Source organism: Phoenix dactylifera, chromosome 14 (genome assembly GCF_009389715.1).
Source record: "Phoenix dactylifera cultivar Barhee BC4 chromosome 14, palm_55x_up_171113_PBpolish2nd_filt_p, whole genome shotgun sequence".
In the NCBI taxonomy this organism is placed as follows: domain Eukaryota; kingdom Viridiplantae; phylum Streptophyta; class Magnoliopsida; order Arecales; family Arecaceae; genus Phoenix; species Phoenix dactylifera.
The window spans coordinates 24,098,189-24,119,109 of NC_052405.1; the positions used below are offsets into that span (position 1 = coordinate 24,098,189).

The 20,921-nt window shown below is 38.0% G+C and overlaps 1 protein-coding gene across 1 annotated transcript; it reads left to right on the plus strand.

Annotated features, from left to right (window-relative positions):
• The first annotated feature begins 5,649 nt into the window (after window positions 1-5,649).
• Window positions 5,650-20,210, plus strand: LOC103695699 (receptor-like kinase TMK4). Its single transcript, XM_008777091.4, has 2 exons — window positions 5,650-8,085; window positions 19,493-20,210. Exons 1-2 carry the CDS (start codon window positions 5,808-5,810, stop codon window positions 19,861-19,863), a joined length of 2,649 nt encoding a protein of 882 aa, XP_008775313.3. The 5' UTR covers window positions 5,650-5,807; the 3' UTR covers window positions 19,864-20,210.
• The last annotated feature ends 711 nt before the right edge of the window (window positions 20,211-20,921 follow it).

Below are 20,921 nucleotides of genomic sequence, written 5' to 3' on the forward strand. Positions count from 1 at the left end.
AGCCCCATGAGAGAAACATTGCGAAAGCTCGTGGTTTGACCAAAGATTGTCGAATCGATATCGAATGCCATACCGGTCGGCACCCAGTCCAGTTTGGTACCGATTTGAACCGAATGGAACCGTCTGGTTTTGTCCGATTCTGTCTAGTACCAGCCAGTTCCGTTCAGTTCCAGCCGGCGTTACTGTAGTTTCGGCCCCTACGAACCGTTTTCCATAAGCAAACCGATCCGGTTAAAGACCGGGTCGGCTCGGTTTGGCCCGAACCGAGCGATACGGCCCGGTTCGGCAATTCTTGATTACGTCTAACTTGAATTAGGGTTTAAAAATAAGGATTAATAAACATTAAGCATTGGTTAATTAACAGACTTGGATGAACTAATGCAGGTTTTTGGGCTGTTTACTTAAACTAATGCTGCTATTTTTCCTTCTAAGTTCTAATTGGTGAGCTCCTAAGTTGGTAATCTTGGATTAAGGAGGAACACCTGGGCAAGTGAATCAGGTTCTGGAACCCGCGATAAGCCCGACCACATTAATCTGAAAAGCAGGTTGGTGGGTTTAGTCACATTGGATGGAGTTCATTGAGATGATTATGATCCAGCTAGATTTAAAATATAATTATGGGTGGATTTGCATTAGGAGCCCTACAATAGAAATTCAGATTAGTTATGCACTTGAATAAGTTGAAATTATGTTGATATTTTTTGGTGTAACATAATGCAGGTCATATAATGGCCCAACTTTGACAAACTATATATGGGTTCAATCATTGGGTTTAGGTTGATAGAGCCTGAGCGCCCATGACAAGGATAGAGAGGAATATTATGACAACAGCTTGAGCAATGAAAGGAAAAGTTGCCCTTCACATGGTTCTTTTTCATGGAAGGCAACGGTGCTGGTCTTTCTTTCATGCGTCTTGGAAACACGGCTTCATTAATGCAAGGGGGAAGACCTAGGTCAGCCTTAGTAATGAAAAGCATGAGGCACCAACTCCCATGTGATGAGAGAGACGGGAGAAGTTGGGACATTAAACATTGGTCAAAAATTTTGGTAGCTCTTGGCTAGTGAACATGAAACTAAATGCCCGATGAACAAATACATCTATAGGTGAATAAAGGTGGCAATCAGATCAGATCTGATCGGATTGAATCGGATATGAGTTGGATCCGATATAAAATAGATCAAAAATTTGTCAATCTGAATCTGATTTATTTATTAAATTAGCCAAGAATTTAAATCCAAACTTGACTATTTTATTAAACAACTAACTTAATACAACCTACAGCCAGTTGAATTAAGTTAAATAAGTTAAATGATTAAGCATTGCCACTTAGTTGCTCTGAGCTTTCATCCATGGATATTGATAGTTGGTTATAAATACTATCATCTCTCATTGCATGAACAACTCCATATATATCTTTCTTTTCTTTTATTTTTTTCTTAAAAAATTATTTTTATTTTAATAAAAATATAAATGTTTGGGAGAGTTGACGAATACCCTAACTAAAATGGATAGATTATCTTAAACAAAAGATCACATCTTCACTTATTTGATCATACACTACCAGAAAACGTGCGTACAGTGACGGAAAATTCGTGACGGACCGTTATCAGTCACTATTTGTGACGGATTAGTGACCGACAGAAATTTGGTCACCGTGGTGTTAACTTAGCGACTGATTAATGACAGACCGGTCACAGAATGCGCGGGTAGGATGGGCGCCAGAACTTAGTGACCATCATCGTGACGGGGTATCTGTCAGCAATATGATAACCAAAATTGCAAATGTAGTGACAAAATGTAGTGACGGGATTAATGACAAATGTAGTGACAAAATGTGTGACCATGTCTGTGACGACTAAATCTGTCACTAAAGGTTGTGACAGATTAGTGACCAAACTTGTGACTGCATTCTGTGACAAAATCAGTGACCAAGTTACCTTCGTCACTAACTCCGCAACTAGATAGTAACGGAAAATACATAATTTCTTAAATATTTAATTCTTGAATTTGTAACGGCTTAGTGACGGCGGTTCTGTCACAGAGGTTAGTGACGGGAATCGCCGCCGTCATTGAGAATTTAGTGACGCGTGTTTTTGTAACCAAGTCAGTGACGGGAGCTCCGGTCACAAATTCCATATTAGTAACCGGAAACACGGTATAGTGACGGAAATCTCCGTCACTATACGCGTGTTTTCTGGTAGTGATAATCAGTCATGTTTTTCTGGCATACATTGCATATGCCTAGCATATTCAAAAATAACATACATGAGCAAAAATGTTATAGTTATTCAAAAATATCACTTAAAAAAATCATCCAGGTGTGCCGTCATATTATTTCTTACATTGAGTTTGTATTATATATGAAATATGCCACATAATGATGCTCAAAGTGGCATGTGAAAGGTAGATGAGTTATTTATTTATTTAGTAGTTTTGGTTTTGGGATATTTTTTGTGAATGAAATTACTGCATAACGGGAGCATGGGACACTGCCCACTCGTCATCAATTCCCCATGCCCACTTGGCATCATTGTATGGGTACGACGCATGAACAGGTGAACAGTGTAATCCCCGGTGAATAAGTCGAATCAAGAAATTTCATGCTAATGCTACATTGTCAGCACGCACAAAGTGTGAGGCAATCCAAGGCATTCTTTGCACTTAATGAACTAAGAAAATAAATAGATAAATATCACAATCCAGAACCTCATTACAAAAAAAAAATTATTTTTTTTTTATTTTTATATTATATAAGTATCTAAAATCTTTTCGATGAATAGCCGATTTGAGATTAAATACGTATTTGCACAGATCCTCACATACTACACCGTCTAAATCCTCACATCTTGCTAGGCTAAAAGTCCAAATCTAATGAATTCTAAATCACAAACACTATGATTGATTTGTGGTCAGCCTCAATGAACTCATGCCGCAGTATCCTCTAATTCACTTAGGCTGTGAACTGAATTCATTCTGATGCCATTTGTCACAAATTGGGACTTCAACCAAACAAACTAGTTGGAAGGCATTTTTTGATTTTTTAATTTTGTATAAGTTTTCAAGATCAGTATGGCCAATAACCAATGTTGAACTAAACACATACTTATACGAAACCTCATAATAAATAAAACATAAAAAAATAAAATTTAATTATATATATATATATATATATATATATATATATATATATATATATATATATATATATATATATATATATATATATATATATATATATATATATATATATAAAACTCCTGTTTTTGTTTATGTTAACCTTTCTGTTTTCTTTTGATTTAAGGTTGTGGATCACTTTCTATTAATATAAAACAAGGACACTACTAATCTCTTCCTTTTGGTTACCACAACCTCCTATTTATGTCTAGGAATGTAGTTTGCACAAAGTGGTGATATGATTTAAAATTTACAAGTTGACAACGTACATCAACTTCTGATCTAGAACAAGCTGGAACCACTTTATATCCAATATAGATTCACAATTGGATCCCTAATGCTCGTTGGATCCTACAACAGCATTAGTGCATTGACTTCATTAGAATGGTTGGAAGTGAAGTCACACTTGACGGCGGGGAAGTATCATGAGTATGTGAAGTAATGCAAAGCCAAAGAAGACTCTAGCCGTTGAGTTGAAGAACAGAAGTTGGAGAAGAAAAAGAAGGTCTACTAGTTTTTTTTAAGGTAACATTCTACTAAGATACAAGATCTCATTTTGATTGCCGGTTATTAGGTTAGTGTTTTAACAGTGGGTCAAATTTTTTCTAAAATTATAGATAAAAGAGAAATAGAGGAAATCTGAAAAAATATAATGATAATTTAGTTATTCTTTACAATTTACATTGTAGAATGACAAATTTCATATCACCGCAATTAAAGTTATCCCATATTCTTAATTTATGAATTTATGTTTAGAAACGTGAAAATCATACCGTTCAAAGCTAACATATAGTGAAGGTTAATTATGAATTGCATTGATGATCTAATGCATTTTAAAATATCTAAATATTTAGTGACAAGTAATAACTAATAATATAATAAATATAGTAATAACTAATAATATAACAAAAATAAATAATAAAAATCATGATATCCGAAGAATAAAGAGCGAACAAAACCAATACAAAGAAGCTGAAACATACTACAAGAAAAATTAATTTAAGAAAAAATGTCGTTAATGTGGCCTTAGAAAGAACCTTCATAGCCACCAACTATAGATAAGACATACTTCTTCTTTTGAATCAAGAAATTTTTGTGAATCAAGAAATCTCAATTTGAATCAAAAATTTAAAATATAAATTCATGAAAAATAACTCAAAATTTAGTATATAAAAAGGACTCAAAATTAATATTAAACAAAGAATATTTGCTTAAATAATTTTGTAATAGATGATCTAATGATACCACTAGTGACAATGATAGATTTATATCTTCTATTGCATTTCATAGTCACCATTATGTTAAAAACACAAAAGCTAAACACCATCAAAGGCTGCAAGATGTCTTCATTAAAGACATAAAATAACTATGGAAATTAATATTTTGCACGTTTCGCTTGAAAGTACTAATTACAGCTTTGTTATTTATACTTTTATTTTGTTTACATATCAAATAGTGCAACAATTAAACCATCTAGCTGTCACTTACCGTGGCCTATAAGTGACTTTCTTTTTTAGGGGATTGCATCCAAAATAATTATAGATTAAGTATAATATCTTTTATTCATCTTTTATGGTTTAACGGTACAAATGAAACATATTAATTATAATTGTTGTTAATATGAATCTAATTTTAAAGTGTTAGTAGATTTTCTCATGAACATTTTACAAATATTTTAGCATGTAATTATTTTAACATTAACCATATTGTAATATATATATATATTAAGGACTCTTTGGATTATCTACGTATTTTTGAGGTCTAAGTCATTTAATGACTCAGTATATATTTCTCCCATAGATCTTTTAGTCATATATTGCTAACAAAAATGCATAGTTTTCACCATTATTTGTTCATACATGTATAGAGAGTCTGAAAAAAAAATTCAGGGTTTCCTTTTCAATATTTTAAGCATAAGACCTATCATCAATATATTAAGAGAACTTAATGCTCAATCTTCTCTTTAATTGTTGTTTAAGGTTTAGTCATTATAAAGTTAATATTTTATATCTAATCCCAACATACAATTAAGCTTCCATTTTGCGTACAAGTTAGGTATGTTTTGGTACAGAGTTATCCTCATTATCTGCAAACTCAGTACCTACCAACCTTTAAAATAGAATCGTGGATTAGCATTAAATATCCATCAAAATCAAGGATTAAAATTGCACAAAAATGATGATCAATCCAGAGGCTAGACTTTAATAATTAATACTTATATTAAATTTAATATCATGCACATTTTAGCTTGGAAATACTAATTATAGCTATTTTTAGCTTTGTTTACTTATTAGTGAGTGTAATAATGAAACACTCTACTAGCTATCCATCTTCTTCGTAAAATGGATGATGACCTTCTTTTTATGTATTGTTTTCTATAGGTACTTAAGAAAAGCGACAACCCAAACAGCAAGTAACATAAATTATGGGATGTACGTACCTAACCGAAATTCCAAGAATAGGCAAAGCCTTCCAGGCGCGGCTCGGCCAGCGCAAACCTTGGGGCCGAAGCGCTCATCTCTGCGCTTGTCTCGCCGCCTTTTCCCTCTTTTTCTACGCCAACCCTCTCAAGGGCTCACCATTTCCTCCTCCACTCTCTTTCTCCCTTTCTCTCTCTCACTCACAAACCACAATGAAGAAGAAAAAATGCTCTTCTCCTCTTCTTCTCCTCCCTCTCCTCCTCCTTTTCTTCTTCTCCCTCTTCCCTTCTCCCACTCTCTCCGCCGCCTCCGACGGAGACCGCGTGGCCATGGTCGACATTGCCGAGAAGCTCACCAACCTCCCCTCTTCCTGGACGACCGACTCAGATCCCTGCCAGTGGGCGGGGGTCAACTGCAGATCTGGCCGTATCGCCACCATCAACCTTGCTCTGAAGGGCGTCGCCGGCACTCTCTCCAGCTCCATCTCCAAGCTTTCCTCCCTCACCAACCTCCAGCTCCAGCAGAACCAGATCTCAGGTCCGCTCCCTTCCCTCGCCAAACTCTCTGAGCTCGAAATTATCACCCTCGACGGCAATGCCTTCTCCTCCATCCCTAATGACTTCTTCAGTGGACTCTCCGCTCTTCAATCAGTTTCTTTAGACGATAACCCGCTCGCACCGTGGGTTATTCCGGCAGATCTAGCCGACTCTATCAACCTTGTGAGGTTCTCCGCTTCTAATACCAGTATTAATGGCGAGATCCCGGAGTTCTTTGGTACGCTTGGGAGTTTGCAAAGCTTGAGGATTTCTTACAACAATATGACCGGCGGACTACCGGATTTGTTTCGTGGATCCAGCATTCAAAATCTTTGGCTCAACAATCAGCAGTCTCCTACGAAGTTTTCCGGGTCGATTGATGTGATAGGGTCGATGACCCAACTTTCTTTGGTTTGGCTGCAATCTAACAGCTTCACTGGACCTATCCCAGATCTTTCCAAGCTCAGCTCATTGGCCTCTTTCAATGTCCGTGACAATTCCCTGACTGGACTCGTGCCGCCATCCCTCACCTCCTGCCCAACCCTCAAGAATGTTTCATTGTCGAATAATCAGTTGCAGGGCCCGTACCCGAAGTTTGCTGCTCGAGTGGATGCCGACATTGACAAGGGCAACAATTTCTGTAACTCGGCCCCCGGGTCTTGTAATGCGAAGGTGACAATGCTGCTTGCGGTCGCTGAAGGTTTTGAGTACCCATTGAATCTTGCGAACTCCTGGATGGGGAATGACCCCTGTGGTGGTAATTGGTTTGGTGTGAACTGTGATAACCAAAACAACATCATAGTCCTTAATTTTGCAAACCAGCATTTTGAAGGCATCATCTCTCCTGACATTGCTAATTTCACCTCACTGACAAAGCTGATCCTGAGCAACAACAATCTCAGTGGCCCGATCCCGGATAGTTTGAAGGGGCTGCCTAATTTGCAGCTTCTTGATGTTACCAATAACAACCTTTCAGGAATTGTACCAGATTTCCCAAATCATGTTACACTGAAGCTAAAAGGCAACCATTTGCTTGGGAGTAGTTCAGGTTCTGGAGGAGGTTCCTCCTCTTCTTCTTCTCCTTCAGATGGGCCATCTGAGTCTCCATCTGCTGGAGACCAGCCTACAGGGTCAAAGTCGTCGGGAGCTCTGATTGCAGGAATACTTGTAGCTGTTCTGATTCTTATTGCTTGTTTCCTGGCTTTCTTTTATTCTCTTTACAGAAAAAAGCATGCCCAGAGATTTGGCCGGGTTCCTACAGGAAGCCCTCCAAATGAGCCAGAGTCGATTAAGACAGGAGTCATGGGCACAGAAATGGGTGTACTTAACAGCCAAAGTGGCACCGGGAGTGCTAATACCTATATGGTTGATCCTCAAGGCATGCACATGTCAATCCGATCACTCCGCAGGGCCACAAATAATTTTAATGAAGAAAACATTTTGGGCAGGGGTGGATTTGGAGTGGTCTACAAAGGGGAGCTTAATGGCACCTTGATTGCCGTGAAGAGGAGTCGGGTTGATTTGACAGGTACGAAAGGGAATGATGAGTTCAAAGCAGAGATAGATGTTCTTAGTAAGGTCAGGCACCGGCACTTGGTTGCTCTTTTAGGATATTATGATGATGGCAATGAGAGGCTTTTGGTCTATGAGTACATGCCAGGAGGAACACTGGAGCAGCACCTGTTTGACTATAATAAAATCAGGTGTTCTCCTCTTACTTGGAAGCAGAGGCTCACAATAGCTCTGGACATGGCTAGAGGAGTAGAATACCTACATAGCTTGGCCCAGGAGAGTTTCATTCACAGGGATCTAAAGCCTTCAAACATACTCTTAGATAATGATATGAGGGCTAAGGTTTCAGATTTTGGATTGGTCAAGCATTGTATAGACAAGCAAAAGTCTATGATGACACGATTGGCAGGAACCTTTGGATATCTTGCGCCTGAGTATGCTAGTAAGTGCTTTTAGTCTTTGCTTCCTGAGTCAAAAAGTTGCTGTTTTTTCTTCGTGCTGTTTATATTGGGTTTGATTTCATCTAGAAAGAAAAAAAACCCTGCTGGTTTACTGTCCTTTATTGTTTCCTGTAGATTGAATTTAATATTTATACATATAAAAGTAGCTTTATGAATGATACATACATGAATAGTGCATAGATAATTTCATAGATATGCAGATATTATTTTGTACACTATATATGAGCTTACATTTGTACATATGTATTTCTAAACATTAGACAACACAAATGAAAGGTCATCATAGACATGCATGATATTTTTTTTTTTGGTGAAAGAGTTGCATGTTATTTGAAATGCTATATTATCACATACTGAGTTTGAATTTGCAACAATTTGTTATTAGATGGCAAGATCTACATTAGAACTTAGGCAATAAATTTCAACATTTTTGGTTGTCAAGAGTGTTTGAGCACATAGGATGAGCATAATAGATGTGAGAATGCTAAGGTGGATCCATGGAAAAATTACACTTTAGCATGAGGTGCTAACTTCTTAAATGAAGCATATGATATGCATGAATTAAGGACAAAGTGGTGGGCAGAAATATGATGGTTTAGGTACAAGCAACAATGACCAAGGAGGCTTTAACTATTGGAGAACTTCATATTTGTATTGAATGTACAAGAAGGCTATGCTATGATCTAAAAAGGGAACGATCGAGAGTTACGAGAAAGGGGTTATAAATGGAGGGATTCATAAACCTGACCTTTATAGTAAGAATATGAGGTAATGATTCTGGTAAAGACATTGTCTTCCTATCTATTTGCATGAGGTACTCCTTTGTTATATTCAAGTTCCTCATTAACCATATCGCATCTGTTGGGTGTTAGATAAAGAGTGTATTTGATGGGTGAATCAATAAAACCTGGGTGAATCTAATGTGACAACATACATACAGGTGCAATTCTGAGGTCCACAAGATAATCATGAATTTTTCTTAAAGGAATTAAGAAAAGGCAGAGTTACATGTAAACCATTGACAACAAAGAAACTTAAAAATTTCTTAACACAAACACGGAATTGATGATACATACACATATGTCAGAGCAGACTATGTTTTGCCCAAAAGTGGCGACGAGAACAGATAAAACTTAACTAAGATGAAAATAGCATGAGTAATTCAAACCAGATTAGGTTTGTGGAGACTGAAGATTATACAATTTTTTATGAAGGACAATGAGAATGAATATAGATGGAAGGCTGCATGTAAATTAACTGTGCATTTTGTGTAAAAAATAGAGTTTGAGAAATCAAAATTGAGAAGGTCAAAACATGCTACCATTCAATTCGAGTAGTTCAGTATATGCCTTTCTTCAGATATTCTTGTTCTTTTCTCATTGCTGTTTTGACTGTATCATGGGAAGTAATCTGGTTGGCAATGAGTAAGATAGCTGAGTGATTGGATTGAGCATGAACAAGTGCTAAAAGCTGTGGAAGAATAGGTTGCAAGTTTCATTCTTTTTGTTTCCATCATAGGAAAAAAATTTCTTTCCTTTTGCAATGTAAATTTTCAAAGCTAGTTCCCTTGGCATCAAAAGAGACATAATATTGGAGCAAATCTCCTTCTTTGGGAATTCTTCTTCTCTTTCTTAATCCTTATTTAGAGTTTTGTCCATAAGACCAAATTATTCTCCGGACTGCCAGCAATTGATGGTTTAACCTAGAGGTGGGAATGGAACATTGTGCTTCAATCCTTCATTATATGACCAAAAAAATGGTTAGCAGGCCATTGGTAATTAAAATTAAAAGGGTCATGAGTAAATCAATTTAATTTGGTCAATCCACAAACCTATCAGTTCAGATTTTTTCTTTTCAAGCTATTCATGCTATATATTGTCCAGGATAATCCGATATCCACTTTGCACAGCCGAGTCTTCAACTATGCTCTGATACACTAATAAGCATGTAAATAATTCATAATATCTGCCAAATTAATTCCGATGTAGAGATAAAATTTAAATTACTTACAAGTTACAAAATCCATGTAAATGACATAAATGACCTCAGAACCGTTCTATGGTCACTCTGTGGACTCAGTAAACTCTAGTGCTCTCAAATAATTAGGATTTGAAAAAGGAACCTCTAAAAAAAATTCTCCTTTAACCTCCAATTTATTGAGCTTCAGACCATAACTAGTGAGGCTTTCTTCTCTCCTCCTTGTCTAATCTGTCCTTTTATCTAATGGTAATATTAGCATTGCTTTGTATGCATCATTTTCAAGATTAATCTCCTTTATACCATCTGAATCTCTTTTAGAGACTCGTTAGCTTCATAAATTGCAGCAAACACTGAATGCTGAATCACATTCAACAACTTATTTCTGCTGAAAATGCTTTGGATCTGAGGGTCTTATCTGAGTTCCTTTCCCTTCATATACATTTTTCCAAATCTACTTGTAGGTTTCCTCATAAGTTTCACTGACTAGTTAATTTTGATGATTTAAATTCTGAGTTTGTATTTTTATTCTTCATAATGTCATGTCTTACCTTTTAACTAAAAATTTAAAATCTTTTGGAGTTTTGTTGGTGTTCTTTTTCGTTGGGAGGAAGGATGCAGGCATCTTTGGCCTAGTCATGTGGTTGCGCGAGCGTGCCACGGGTGTCTAAAATTGAAAAAAAAATAAGGATGGAAACATAGGTCCCAAGGCCTTAAGCTTCAAAGACTTTCACTATCGAGGCACTGCCTTCATGGAGGCGGAGGAGGAGGTAGCCCGGGGCTACAAATCTCGGCTAACAACTACGAGCTAAGGGTAAACTAAGGTAATGCAAGGTATATAAAGCAAGGTATAAAGGTAAATGCAAAGATAAGTAAAGATACAAGATAGGTGTTTGATTGGCCAAAGAGCCCTTTCTAGAAGAACTCGATCCAACTTTTTTGGGTTGGCCAATGGATTGTGAATGTTAGAAGTTTTGGATAACCAATGTTGAAGATTATCGACTTGACCTGCCAAGGGGTAGGCCGAAGGTTGAAGAATGCTGATGCCTGAGCCATTAATGGGAAGCTTACATTGAGAGAGGCATGCAAGAAAACACAAAATCAAAAGGCCATGCTAGTTATTACTTTTGGCTTTTATAGTTCCATTAGTTACATAAGCTTGAATACAAGGCTGAATGAACTAATACTCTCAAGGTGCTCACTTCACTCCTAACCTAAGCTAGTAAATCTTTCGCCGTTGTCTCATCAAAGCTTCAGGATGATCCAGTTATCTCCTCACTGCACATTGTCATCAATTGCAATGGAGGTAGATTGAGTGTTGCGAGCTCAGGGCTTAAGTGTGGACCTAGTTGATAGAAGCGGAAATGGGAGAGGGTCCACCTAAACCAGCCTAAAAAAGGTGAGGACATGGGATTAGCCGAAGGCCAGTTGAAAAGATGTTGAATTGCTGATTTGAAGATCCTGAACCAAACAGCAACTCTTAAGTGACGGGATTCCAATTTGACAATAGCACACATTTGTGATGATACCTTAATTATGATGATACTCCAATTTGGCAAATTGGTCAGAAGTCAGTAAATCAAAACAAATAGGTTGCTCCGGCCAATGCTCAATCCTACTCGTCATAATAAGTTAAAGGAGGTCGGGAGGAGGCACGAGCAATCAGGAGAAGAAAGAAAGTTGACTGCTAAGGAGAAAGGTGCAGAGCCTATTTCTAGAAAAAAGGTGTGCCTTATCAGAAGATAAATATAAATTTCTATTAATGCGGAAGATAATGCCGGATCCCCATGAATACGGAAGATCCTTTGAATAATATGAGGGCTGTTCCAGTATGCGGGAGTATTCTGCAAAGAAAAACATGTTGCCAAAGCAGAAAATTTAGTGGAATCGGAAAAGACGTGAGCAGATCATCGAAAGCAAAAGTAATGCTTTGGTAAAAGGGCAATAAGAATCGATCAGCGAATTTAGATTATGACTACGGATTTCTTCTCAACAAGTACAGAGGAGTGATGACAGACATCTTGTTGGCCTTGTGATCATCGGCTGATGAGATGTGGAGGCATTGTTTACATCCCATCTCGATAAATTTAACTGGAGGCTGTGAGTAAGCACCATGTGGATAGGGTTAGATGATGTAAAGATAGATAAAAATCATGTGACCTTTTGCTGGGTTGGATAAGATCCGGCCATGAAAGATTTTACCTATTGTGGTATAGACCGAAGAGGTAGAATTTGGCCATGATGTTGATAAGCAGGCTAATAAACTAATCACAATACAAGGTGTTTGAAGTTGGATAATTGGCAAGAGTAGGTCAAGGTGATTGAATTGGTCTCCAAGATATTTCCAAAATATAGAAAACTGTATTGTAGATTGATGTAAAGAAAGATGACCAATGTAAAATGTCTAAATAGGCCAAAGCTGAAAAGATATGATTATTGGCTTGACAATTGGTACTAGATTTGCTCAATGGATGGGCCGGGCTGGGCTTAGGCCAAGCTCAGTCCAAGATACCATGTCATTTAGTCGGGACCGGATTCAACCTGGCTCTGCCTTCGGGCCTGCTTTTCAGACCTGAGCCCGCTATTATCTGGCTTGGGCTTTCGGGCCGGGTTCTTGGCCTACCTACTGCTGCTGTTTTTTTTTTTTTTGTTGGGATCATGGGGTTGGAGGAGGAGGAGAGGGGAGGGGGTCGGCAGAGGGGAGGGGGTTGGCAGAGGATGGGAACTCGGGGTTAGAGGAGGGGTTCAACAGGGGATTGCGATGCGAGGGGTCAGAGAGGGAGGGGACATGTGGTGGGATTGGGGGGAGGAGGAGGGGGAGGGGAGGGGTTCGGCGGAGGATGGGGGCTCGAGGTCAGAGGAGGAGGGCTTTAGCAGGCAATTGGGTATCGAGGGGTTGAAGGGGGAGGGGAGATGTGGTGGGATTGGGGGAGGAGGAGGAAGAGGAGAGGGAGCTGGGAGGAGGAGGGGAGGGGGTCGGTGGGGGATGGGAACACGAAGTTGGAGGAGGAGAGGTTCGACGAGGGATCGGGACGGGAGTGGTCAAAGGGGGGAGGGGGGCTATGGTGGGATCGGGGGAGGAGGAAGGGGAGAGGGAGGTGGGGGGAGGAGTGGCGGGGGTCGGCGGGGGAGTAGGGTCGGAGGGGGGCCATGGTGGGACCGGGGGGAGGAGGAAGAGAAGAGGGAAGTTGGGGGAGGCGGGAAGGAAGCAGAGAGGGGAGTAGGGGAAGAGGAGAGGGAGATGCGAGGAGAGGAGGGGGTCATGGGTGAGGAGGGAGGATTGGAGAGGAGGCAAAGGGCAAAAAGGTAATTTCATATTATATTTTATATTATCTAATATATTTTTGATATTATATTATAATATATAATATTATATTATATAAAATTAGGCTTAGGTCAGGCTCGGTCTAGGTCAATGTAAGCTCGAGCTTGGTTCGTTTAACAAGCAGGCTCAAATTTTAGGCCTGATTCGGCCCATCGGGCTTAAAAGTCAAGTGTAGACTTGTTCCAAATGGTCCGAGCATGGCCTGCCAGGCAGGCCGTCTGGGATTTGAGCAGCTTTAGTTGTTACAGAGCAACTGTGACAATGGACGTGCATAGTGGAAGAAAACTGGCGTCAATTATCAGAATTTTCAAAAGTAGAGGCTAGATATGGTGGCAACCATCAAAATGGGTAGTTATTACTTGTTAGTATAAATAACTGAAAATTGTACTTTGTAAGGGCCCTTTGATAATCTAAATCAATGCATTTTATCTCATTTTAGTTTTTAATGTACTAGTAGTTTCTACCCGAAGAGTAACTGTAACCTAGAATCTATACTACTGTAGTCTAGTGCTACACTCTTATCTCTATTCAAATCCATCTCCTTCGAACGATGGTGTGACGGTAGCAAAAGTTGGTAAAGGCATTTGGACCCATGTTATTCTCTATTCTTTCTTCAATCACCATCTTCTTGGCAGATCAGATGCCAGTGGCATGCCTGTGCATACATCATATCTTTGCCACTTGACTTCTGCCAACAAGTTCTCTGGCACGCCCGTTCTCTTAGGTGATGCAAGAGCGACTATGACAAATAAGTCTGTAGCTCTTTGTTTAGACCCATAGCCCCAGCTGCCTCCTCTGAGAAGGCGGTGCCTCAGTATGAAAGTCGTTGAAGCTCAAGGTTATAGGACCTATTGTCACTCTTACCTTTTTCTGATTTCAGACACTGTTAGCCAACCCATGGAATCCTAAGACTCAGTCAGAGACTTACACCTTCTTCTCATCTCGTTCTAATGGAAAAGAAAGCAAGCAGGGACGCATAGGGTTTAATTGCCTGATAATTAGAACAATTTTGTACATTATACAATACTTCTCATCTAATCATTTGATATTTTTTAGTTTTTATAATTTTGTTAAATATGTTCATAAGCCATTTTCAGCCAATATCTTCCGCAATTATCAAAACCTCAATAGGTATTTCATATGGCTTTGATTCCTTACCATTTTGGATTTTTTTTCCATCTAATCATTTGATATTTTTTAGTTTTTATAATTTTGTTAAATATGTTCATAAGCCATTTTCAGCCAATATCTTCCGCAATTATCAAAACCTCAATAGGTATTTCATATGGCTTTGATTCCTTACCATTTTGGATTTTTTTTCCAAAGCCATCTGTACTATGCTTTTATGAGTTGCACAAATATAATCTTAACTTCACTTTGATTGGACTTTTCTAGTAAGGATTTCTTTAGTAGAATCCTCCATTCAATTGCTATATCCAAAACCAAACACCCATGCATTCTCGCATATTCTATATTGTTCTTTTCTACATGCCCATTTAGATCACAACCTATAATCATCATTTCTCTTTTAGGAATACTTTGCATTTATCTATCCATTTCTTCCCAAATTTTATTCATAATCCTCTTTTCTAAACCTACTTGTGGTGCATAAGCATTAATGACATTAAAAGTTTTGCATTTAAAACAAATTTGATAGTTATTGATCTATTACTTATCCTATTTATGCATACAATTTTTTGGTCATTTGTTTATCCACTACTATTCCTACTTTATTTTTGTTATTATCTCTACCTACATATAATAGTTTATACCCATTCCTGATATCCTTAGATTTACTACATCTACATTTATTTTCTTGTAACCAAGCAATATTGATGCTTTCTACGTGTCATCATATCCACCAATTCTCTTCTTTTTCTATTTTAAGTTCCCAAATTTTGAGTAGTAAATCTAATTTTCTTCTTTGTATAGTTACGTCTTTTGCATGATGTAATTTCTCATATTTTTACCACTCTGTTTGTTCCAAAATTTTGAGTAGTAAATCTAATTTTCTTTGTATAGTTACGTCCTTTGCATGATGTAATTTCTCATCTTTTTACCACTCTATTTGGGGGGCCACTATAGTAGGTTACTATTAAAAGTCACCCTAATCCTGATTAACAAATATAGGTATTATTAAGTGGATCCGGTATTAATAAGCCTTAATTAATTAGACCATGATGAGCTTGATCCAAATTTAGTCTTTTTTCATAAAGAAACAAATATTGGCATTTTATTCCTGGCCCCTTTTTGATGTCCACTTTGATAGTATGATTCAAAAGCCATTATGGAGTTATTGAATTCAATGATGTTCAGTTTGGAACTTCCACACCTCTGTGCGTTTACACTCGAGGTTTGATTTATCGTATTATGTAAAACTTGATTGGACCTTTTGGAGGGCTCATGTTTGTTAATTTGGATATTAATTAGAAATTATGTGCTACAACAATCATTTTTTTTTTGTGGAACTTGTTAGTGTCTTGTCCAACTTCTACCTTTTTATTACCCTGTTCAATGATTACCTTATTTATGGTGTTAGTGTTCCTCTAGTGATTGATCGTTTAGCCATTAGAATCTAGAGTACCATGTTTCACTTTGAAATTTTACTACTTCTCTACTTGGTGGTGAGCAAGGTTGGAGGAATCGATATCGGGCACTATACCGGTTCTCTGACGGGACGACTCGGTATGGGCCATGCCGGGCTTGTACAGAGAAAGATCGTGCAGAAAGGAAAAGAGAAAGAGAGAGCGAGCGGGGGAGGAAGGGCCGGAGGAGGATGGCAGACATCGGTAGAGTGCTGGCCGGCACTCCGCCACCCTCCCCCGGCACTCCGCCGCCCTCCCCCGCTAGATCTTTCCTTCTTCGGTTTCGGCAACGGGTTTGTTTTCATTGCCAGAACCGTACTGGTGAGACACTGGTATGGCTCGGGATGGCTGGAACTGTTCTGTTCAGGATGGTTGTGCCGACTCTAAGTGGGTTACATTTAGAGGTATGGGTTTGTTATGCAAAGAGAAATATAGATAACGAATTTGAGATGGTGAGTGTGCAGAATCAATAGGAGAGGTTTAGATTCAGTAGCTGAGATACATGAAGACTTCAACATGGGTGGTACAGTTTTTACAATGAAATGCTGTGATGCTGTTTTTGGTAGATGGTGGTACATTCATGGTGGATACAAGGGTTTACAAGTAGGATAGCAACCCAACCTGCATCTCATGGTCTATTGCAAAATCCAACCCTTTTCGGGATTGTTTTGGAAGCAGATTCTAACATTTTTAACTTGATGAGACTATAATTGAAGTTTGATAGCAATTGTTGCCTCTTTGATTGGAGACTAAAGTGCATCCAATCTTGAGCTGTGGGATTTAATCATTTTATATGGATATTTTGGTGATTCTCTTATCACCTTCCCATCATTTTTTCCCCTTTGTTTTGACTTCAGGTGGATCTCTTAAACAGTGGGTTTGACTGTCTGTGTGTTTTGGAATATACCGATTTCCAACTAGCATTAAGAAAGAGGGAAGGGGCAGGGGGTGGAGATTTGGGAACTAAACTTGGTAGACAGATGGCTATCATATTGTTGCTTCAGTTTTCACTCATCTTCAATCTGCAGAGATTAAAAGAATAAGATTAGCCTTCCCATCCTCTTACATGCTATAAACTTATAGCCTCGCTGCCAAGATTTCAAAAAGAACATTTGACGTTGACACATGCAATGCTGCAAAGCACTTAATTTGTCATAGGGCTGTACCTGTTGGTATAATTTTATCTTTTGCTTCATCATCAAGTTTAAAGTTCTAAGAACATGTTCGAATGATATTCTTGATTTTGTTTCAACAGTCATGCAATCACATAAATTCAAACCACTAATGACATGTTTTAACAATTTCATTATATCTCCAATCCAGTACACTGCTTGATGTTCATAGACTACATTTTATTGGATGAGGGTTCTTGTTAGTGTACACATACTAGACTTGAGCTACTGCCCCACTTAAAAAAATTAAAGATATTCATCATAACATGGCACGTCAAAAATGAGTTGCAGTTCTTTTTTTCTATGTACCTTGTCCAAAAGGTGGCTTATATTTGGTATAACGAAGTCTGTAACCATGACTCGGTTATTTATATTCCCGACTAGGAAATTGCCTGGCATAATTTTATTGAAAGGTTTTGACATGGTTGGAATGCTTTGTGGTCTAAGAATGCAGGATGACATATGTTACAGTAAATTTAAAAGTACACTACCTCTCGTAACTTTTTTTTAAAAATTTTTCTTCTTGGTCCTCATGGGTGGTACGTTGAATTTGATGATATGGTTATTCATGAAATTGCGCTTATTTTAGGTCACCAAATTCTTCCTCAGTTTGTTATATTTTTCCTGCAAATATTTGTCGTGTAAAAATTCCCAAAATTTTATTCCTTAGGTTCAGTTGTAACATGGAATGATCTCCCAAGGCAACGGTAATTGAATGCTATAAAGGACATTTTGATAAATGTTAGCATCATTGGAAAATTATTAACAAAATGTTGTCCTCAACCTAAAGGAACATAGTCATCATAACTGTGTCAAAGGCTTTTGAATTTTCTTGCTGTTACTTGCAAAACAATTAATATACTAAACAAATTCCTATATATCTTACAGCATTACAATGTGTCCTTTATTTGTTGATTCTAAAAATTTCAAAAGAATGCCTATATGAATTTTTCTTTAATTTTTCTGTACATTGGTGGTTGTGGAAGTATTGGTGTCATTAGCTTTGCATTTTTTTTTTTTTTGAAGTATATTATGCAATACTGTAAACTACACAGTTTGAATATATTTTACTAGTACCTGCTTGAAAAGAAAAATATCGAAATGCACCATTGTTAAACCTTACTTCGTCAATACAGCATAAAAACTTTGTCCAGCAAACCCTGTCTAACAAACCCTTATACCACTTTAATTGGAGCTTTTTAATGTTGTTAAGGTGTAAAGAATCCATGGAGCTTGAATCTCGTGTATATGGTGTTGGTTTTCTGGGGGATTGAATGATTAGGAATAGCTCATAGAATAACTCGCACTCTAGTGTGCGCTGTTGCATGGGCCTTGGATTTCAAAATGGTTTATAGGAAGGTGTCTTCGAGTATTTGAAGGCGTTTTGCCATTTTGGTGTAAGCCTAGCAAAAAAGCATTATTCAAGGATCTCAATTTGGACTTTGGATGGGCACAATGTAGGTGAGAAAAGAAGGAAAGAAAAAGAGAATAAGGCGCAGGATAGGTTCCATTCGTCTGACAAAACCTAAATATGAAATCCACCTAGATATTATTTACTAAGCTGATATGTACCTATATCTAAATAAATTTAGGGATGACCTTGCCCTTACATCAGTAGTTTATGATCTGTTAAAGCTTATCCATATCTTTATACCTTTGCTATGAAGAATCTGATCCTAACTAAAGTTTCTTATTTTTCCCTTCATTTATTTACTCTTTATCAAGAATGCAAATTAGAGATTAAACAATAAAAGTTTCTGTTTCTTGTTCCTGCTATAGTAGTTTCCTTTCACGATAGTGTGATCAAATAGGCATATTTGGCGAGATTGTTTAAAAGTGTTCATTGTACCAGAAGCCTGAGTACTGTTTAATTAGTCATGCATATATGGAGCCCGAGACTCATGCCCCTAAATGATAGGTAAGGATGGAATTCAGAACTACTTCCAATTAGCAACTCAATCGCAGGCATAACCGAACAAACACATCTATGTATTATATAATTCAACATGTACACCAGAATTTGATTGAAGTGTTAGTGTGGTTGCTCTGCCTAGCGAGCGAATGCAGTTCTGGGTTCTTTGAATGCAACCATTTTGCTAAACTCATTTGTACTGTAGCATCTTCTGATTGGTATTTGTCTATGATCTAATTTTGGTATAGGTAAACTACAAATCTGATTTAAGACACCATTCTATTCTAATAGGTATATTGTGGCTCCATTAGGTGGTTAGGTGATACTATAACCTATCATTATTCATCTTGATCATTTTGTTTATTTGCTAGTTACTTGCCATAAATAATAAATATCATGATGGTTTACATGTTACAGGTACTGGAAGAGTGACGACCAAAGTAGATGTTTATGCGTTTGGAGTGATACTAATGGAGCTGATTACTGGACAGAAAGTGCTTGATGACAGGCGCCCTGATGACGACTCCAGTTTGGTACCTATCTTTCATAGAAACATTCTTAACAAGGATGAGTTTCTGAAGTCATGTCCAGATCCTAATCTCGAGCTCGACGAGAAAGCTTGCAGAAGCTTAATGGAAGTCGCAGAACTCGCGAGATATTGTACAGCCCGTGAGCCTTCTCATAGGCCTGACATGAGCTACGCTGTGAATAAGCTGGCTCCTCTGGTGGTGACGTGGAAGCCCACCGCCGGCAATGAAGGCAGAGGTGATGTTTCATCGTTGTTCTAGCCCTGGACCTGGGGATAGTGCAATGGCGGCAACAGATAATGGAACTGTGCAATAGAGGTTCGAGCATTAGAGCTTTTTAGAAGCTTATTACTAAGGGTTTCTCAAGAAATGTTTTGAGAAAGGCTCTCAATTCTTGTTTGTTACTTGTTCATATGTCTGCTTCAACTGCCTATGGATGCTTCTTGTGAGAGGGGGAGTTTCTGTTTCCAATTCTTTTCTGTTTCTTTTACTTTCTTCCTTCGTCCTGCTACTCTTAGAGTCAAGAGATTGTTCCCTTACACCTTGTAAACAAAATGGATAGATTTCTGGCTTCTTGCTGACTATGAAAAAAGACGGGATTCTGATGACGGTGATTTTATCTACCAAATACTAATATTAGCCCAATCTAATATTAAACTGAATTTCTTGGAGAAATGATTTTTCTTTTTAAAATAATAGCCTCTATTATCCTTTATATGGGTTACCCAAAAACAAAGTCCTTATTTGTTTACATGATTGTCGATAATATCAATATTAGTTTTTGGACTGATATAAAGACTAGGAATGGTATCGGATTCCTGGAAAAAATCCATCCCCGACAAAGAATCAAAGAAACTTTTTGTGTTAAATGAACTCAGATGGTTTTGTTATATTATAACTTTTTTGCAAGAAACGTTTAGAAATAAGAAAAAGCCCCTGGTAGCAGTACTCATAAAACCTAAGACCATCTGCATGGTGTACAATGGGCACAATCTCCCTGCTCAGTCTTCCAGACCCAAAATTCCCCTAAGTTTTAATTTCCATTGCATGGGCTTAAACAGGCCATATAGATTGTGTCCTCCTGATGTACTTTCTCCACCCTATCTGTGCCTTGCCCAGGAGTGGTATAGAGCTGCTGGGAGGAGGATCTCCCCTGAGTAATATAGATCTTGAAAGGGCCTCCATTAGTGTACATATTGGGGCTCGTGTAATATTATTATGGGGTAGCTGAGCCCTTCCCAAGGGGAGAGAGGCAGCCACCTCCAAGAGGACTAGTGAGAGGGTGCAACTCGATGCTTACCCACAGGTGCTCCATTGAG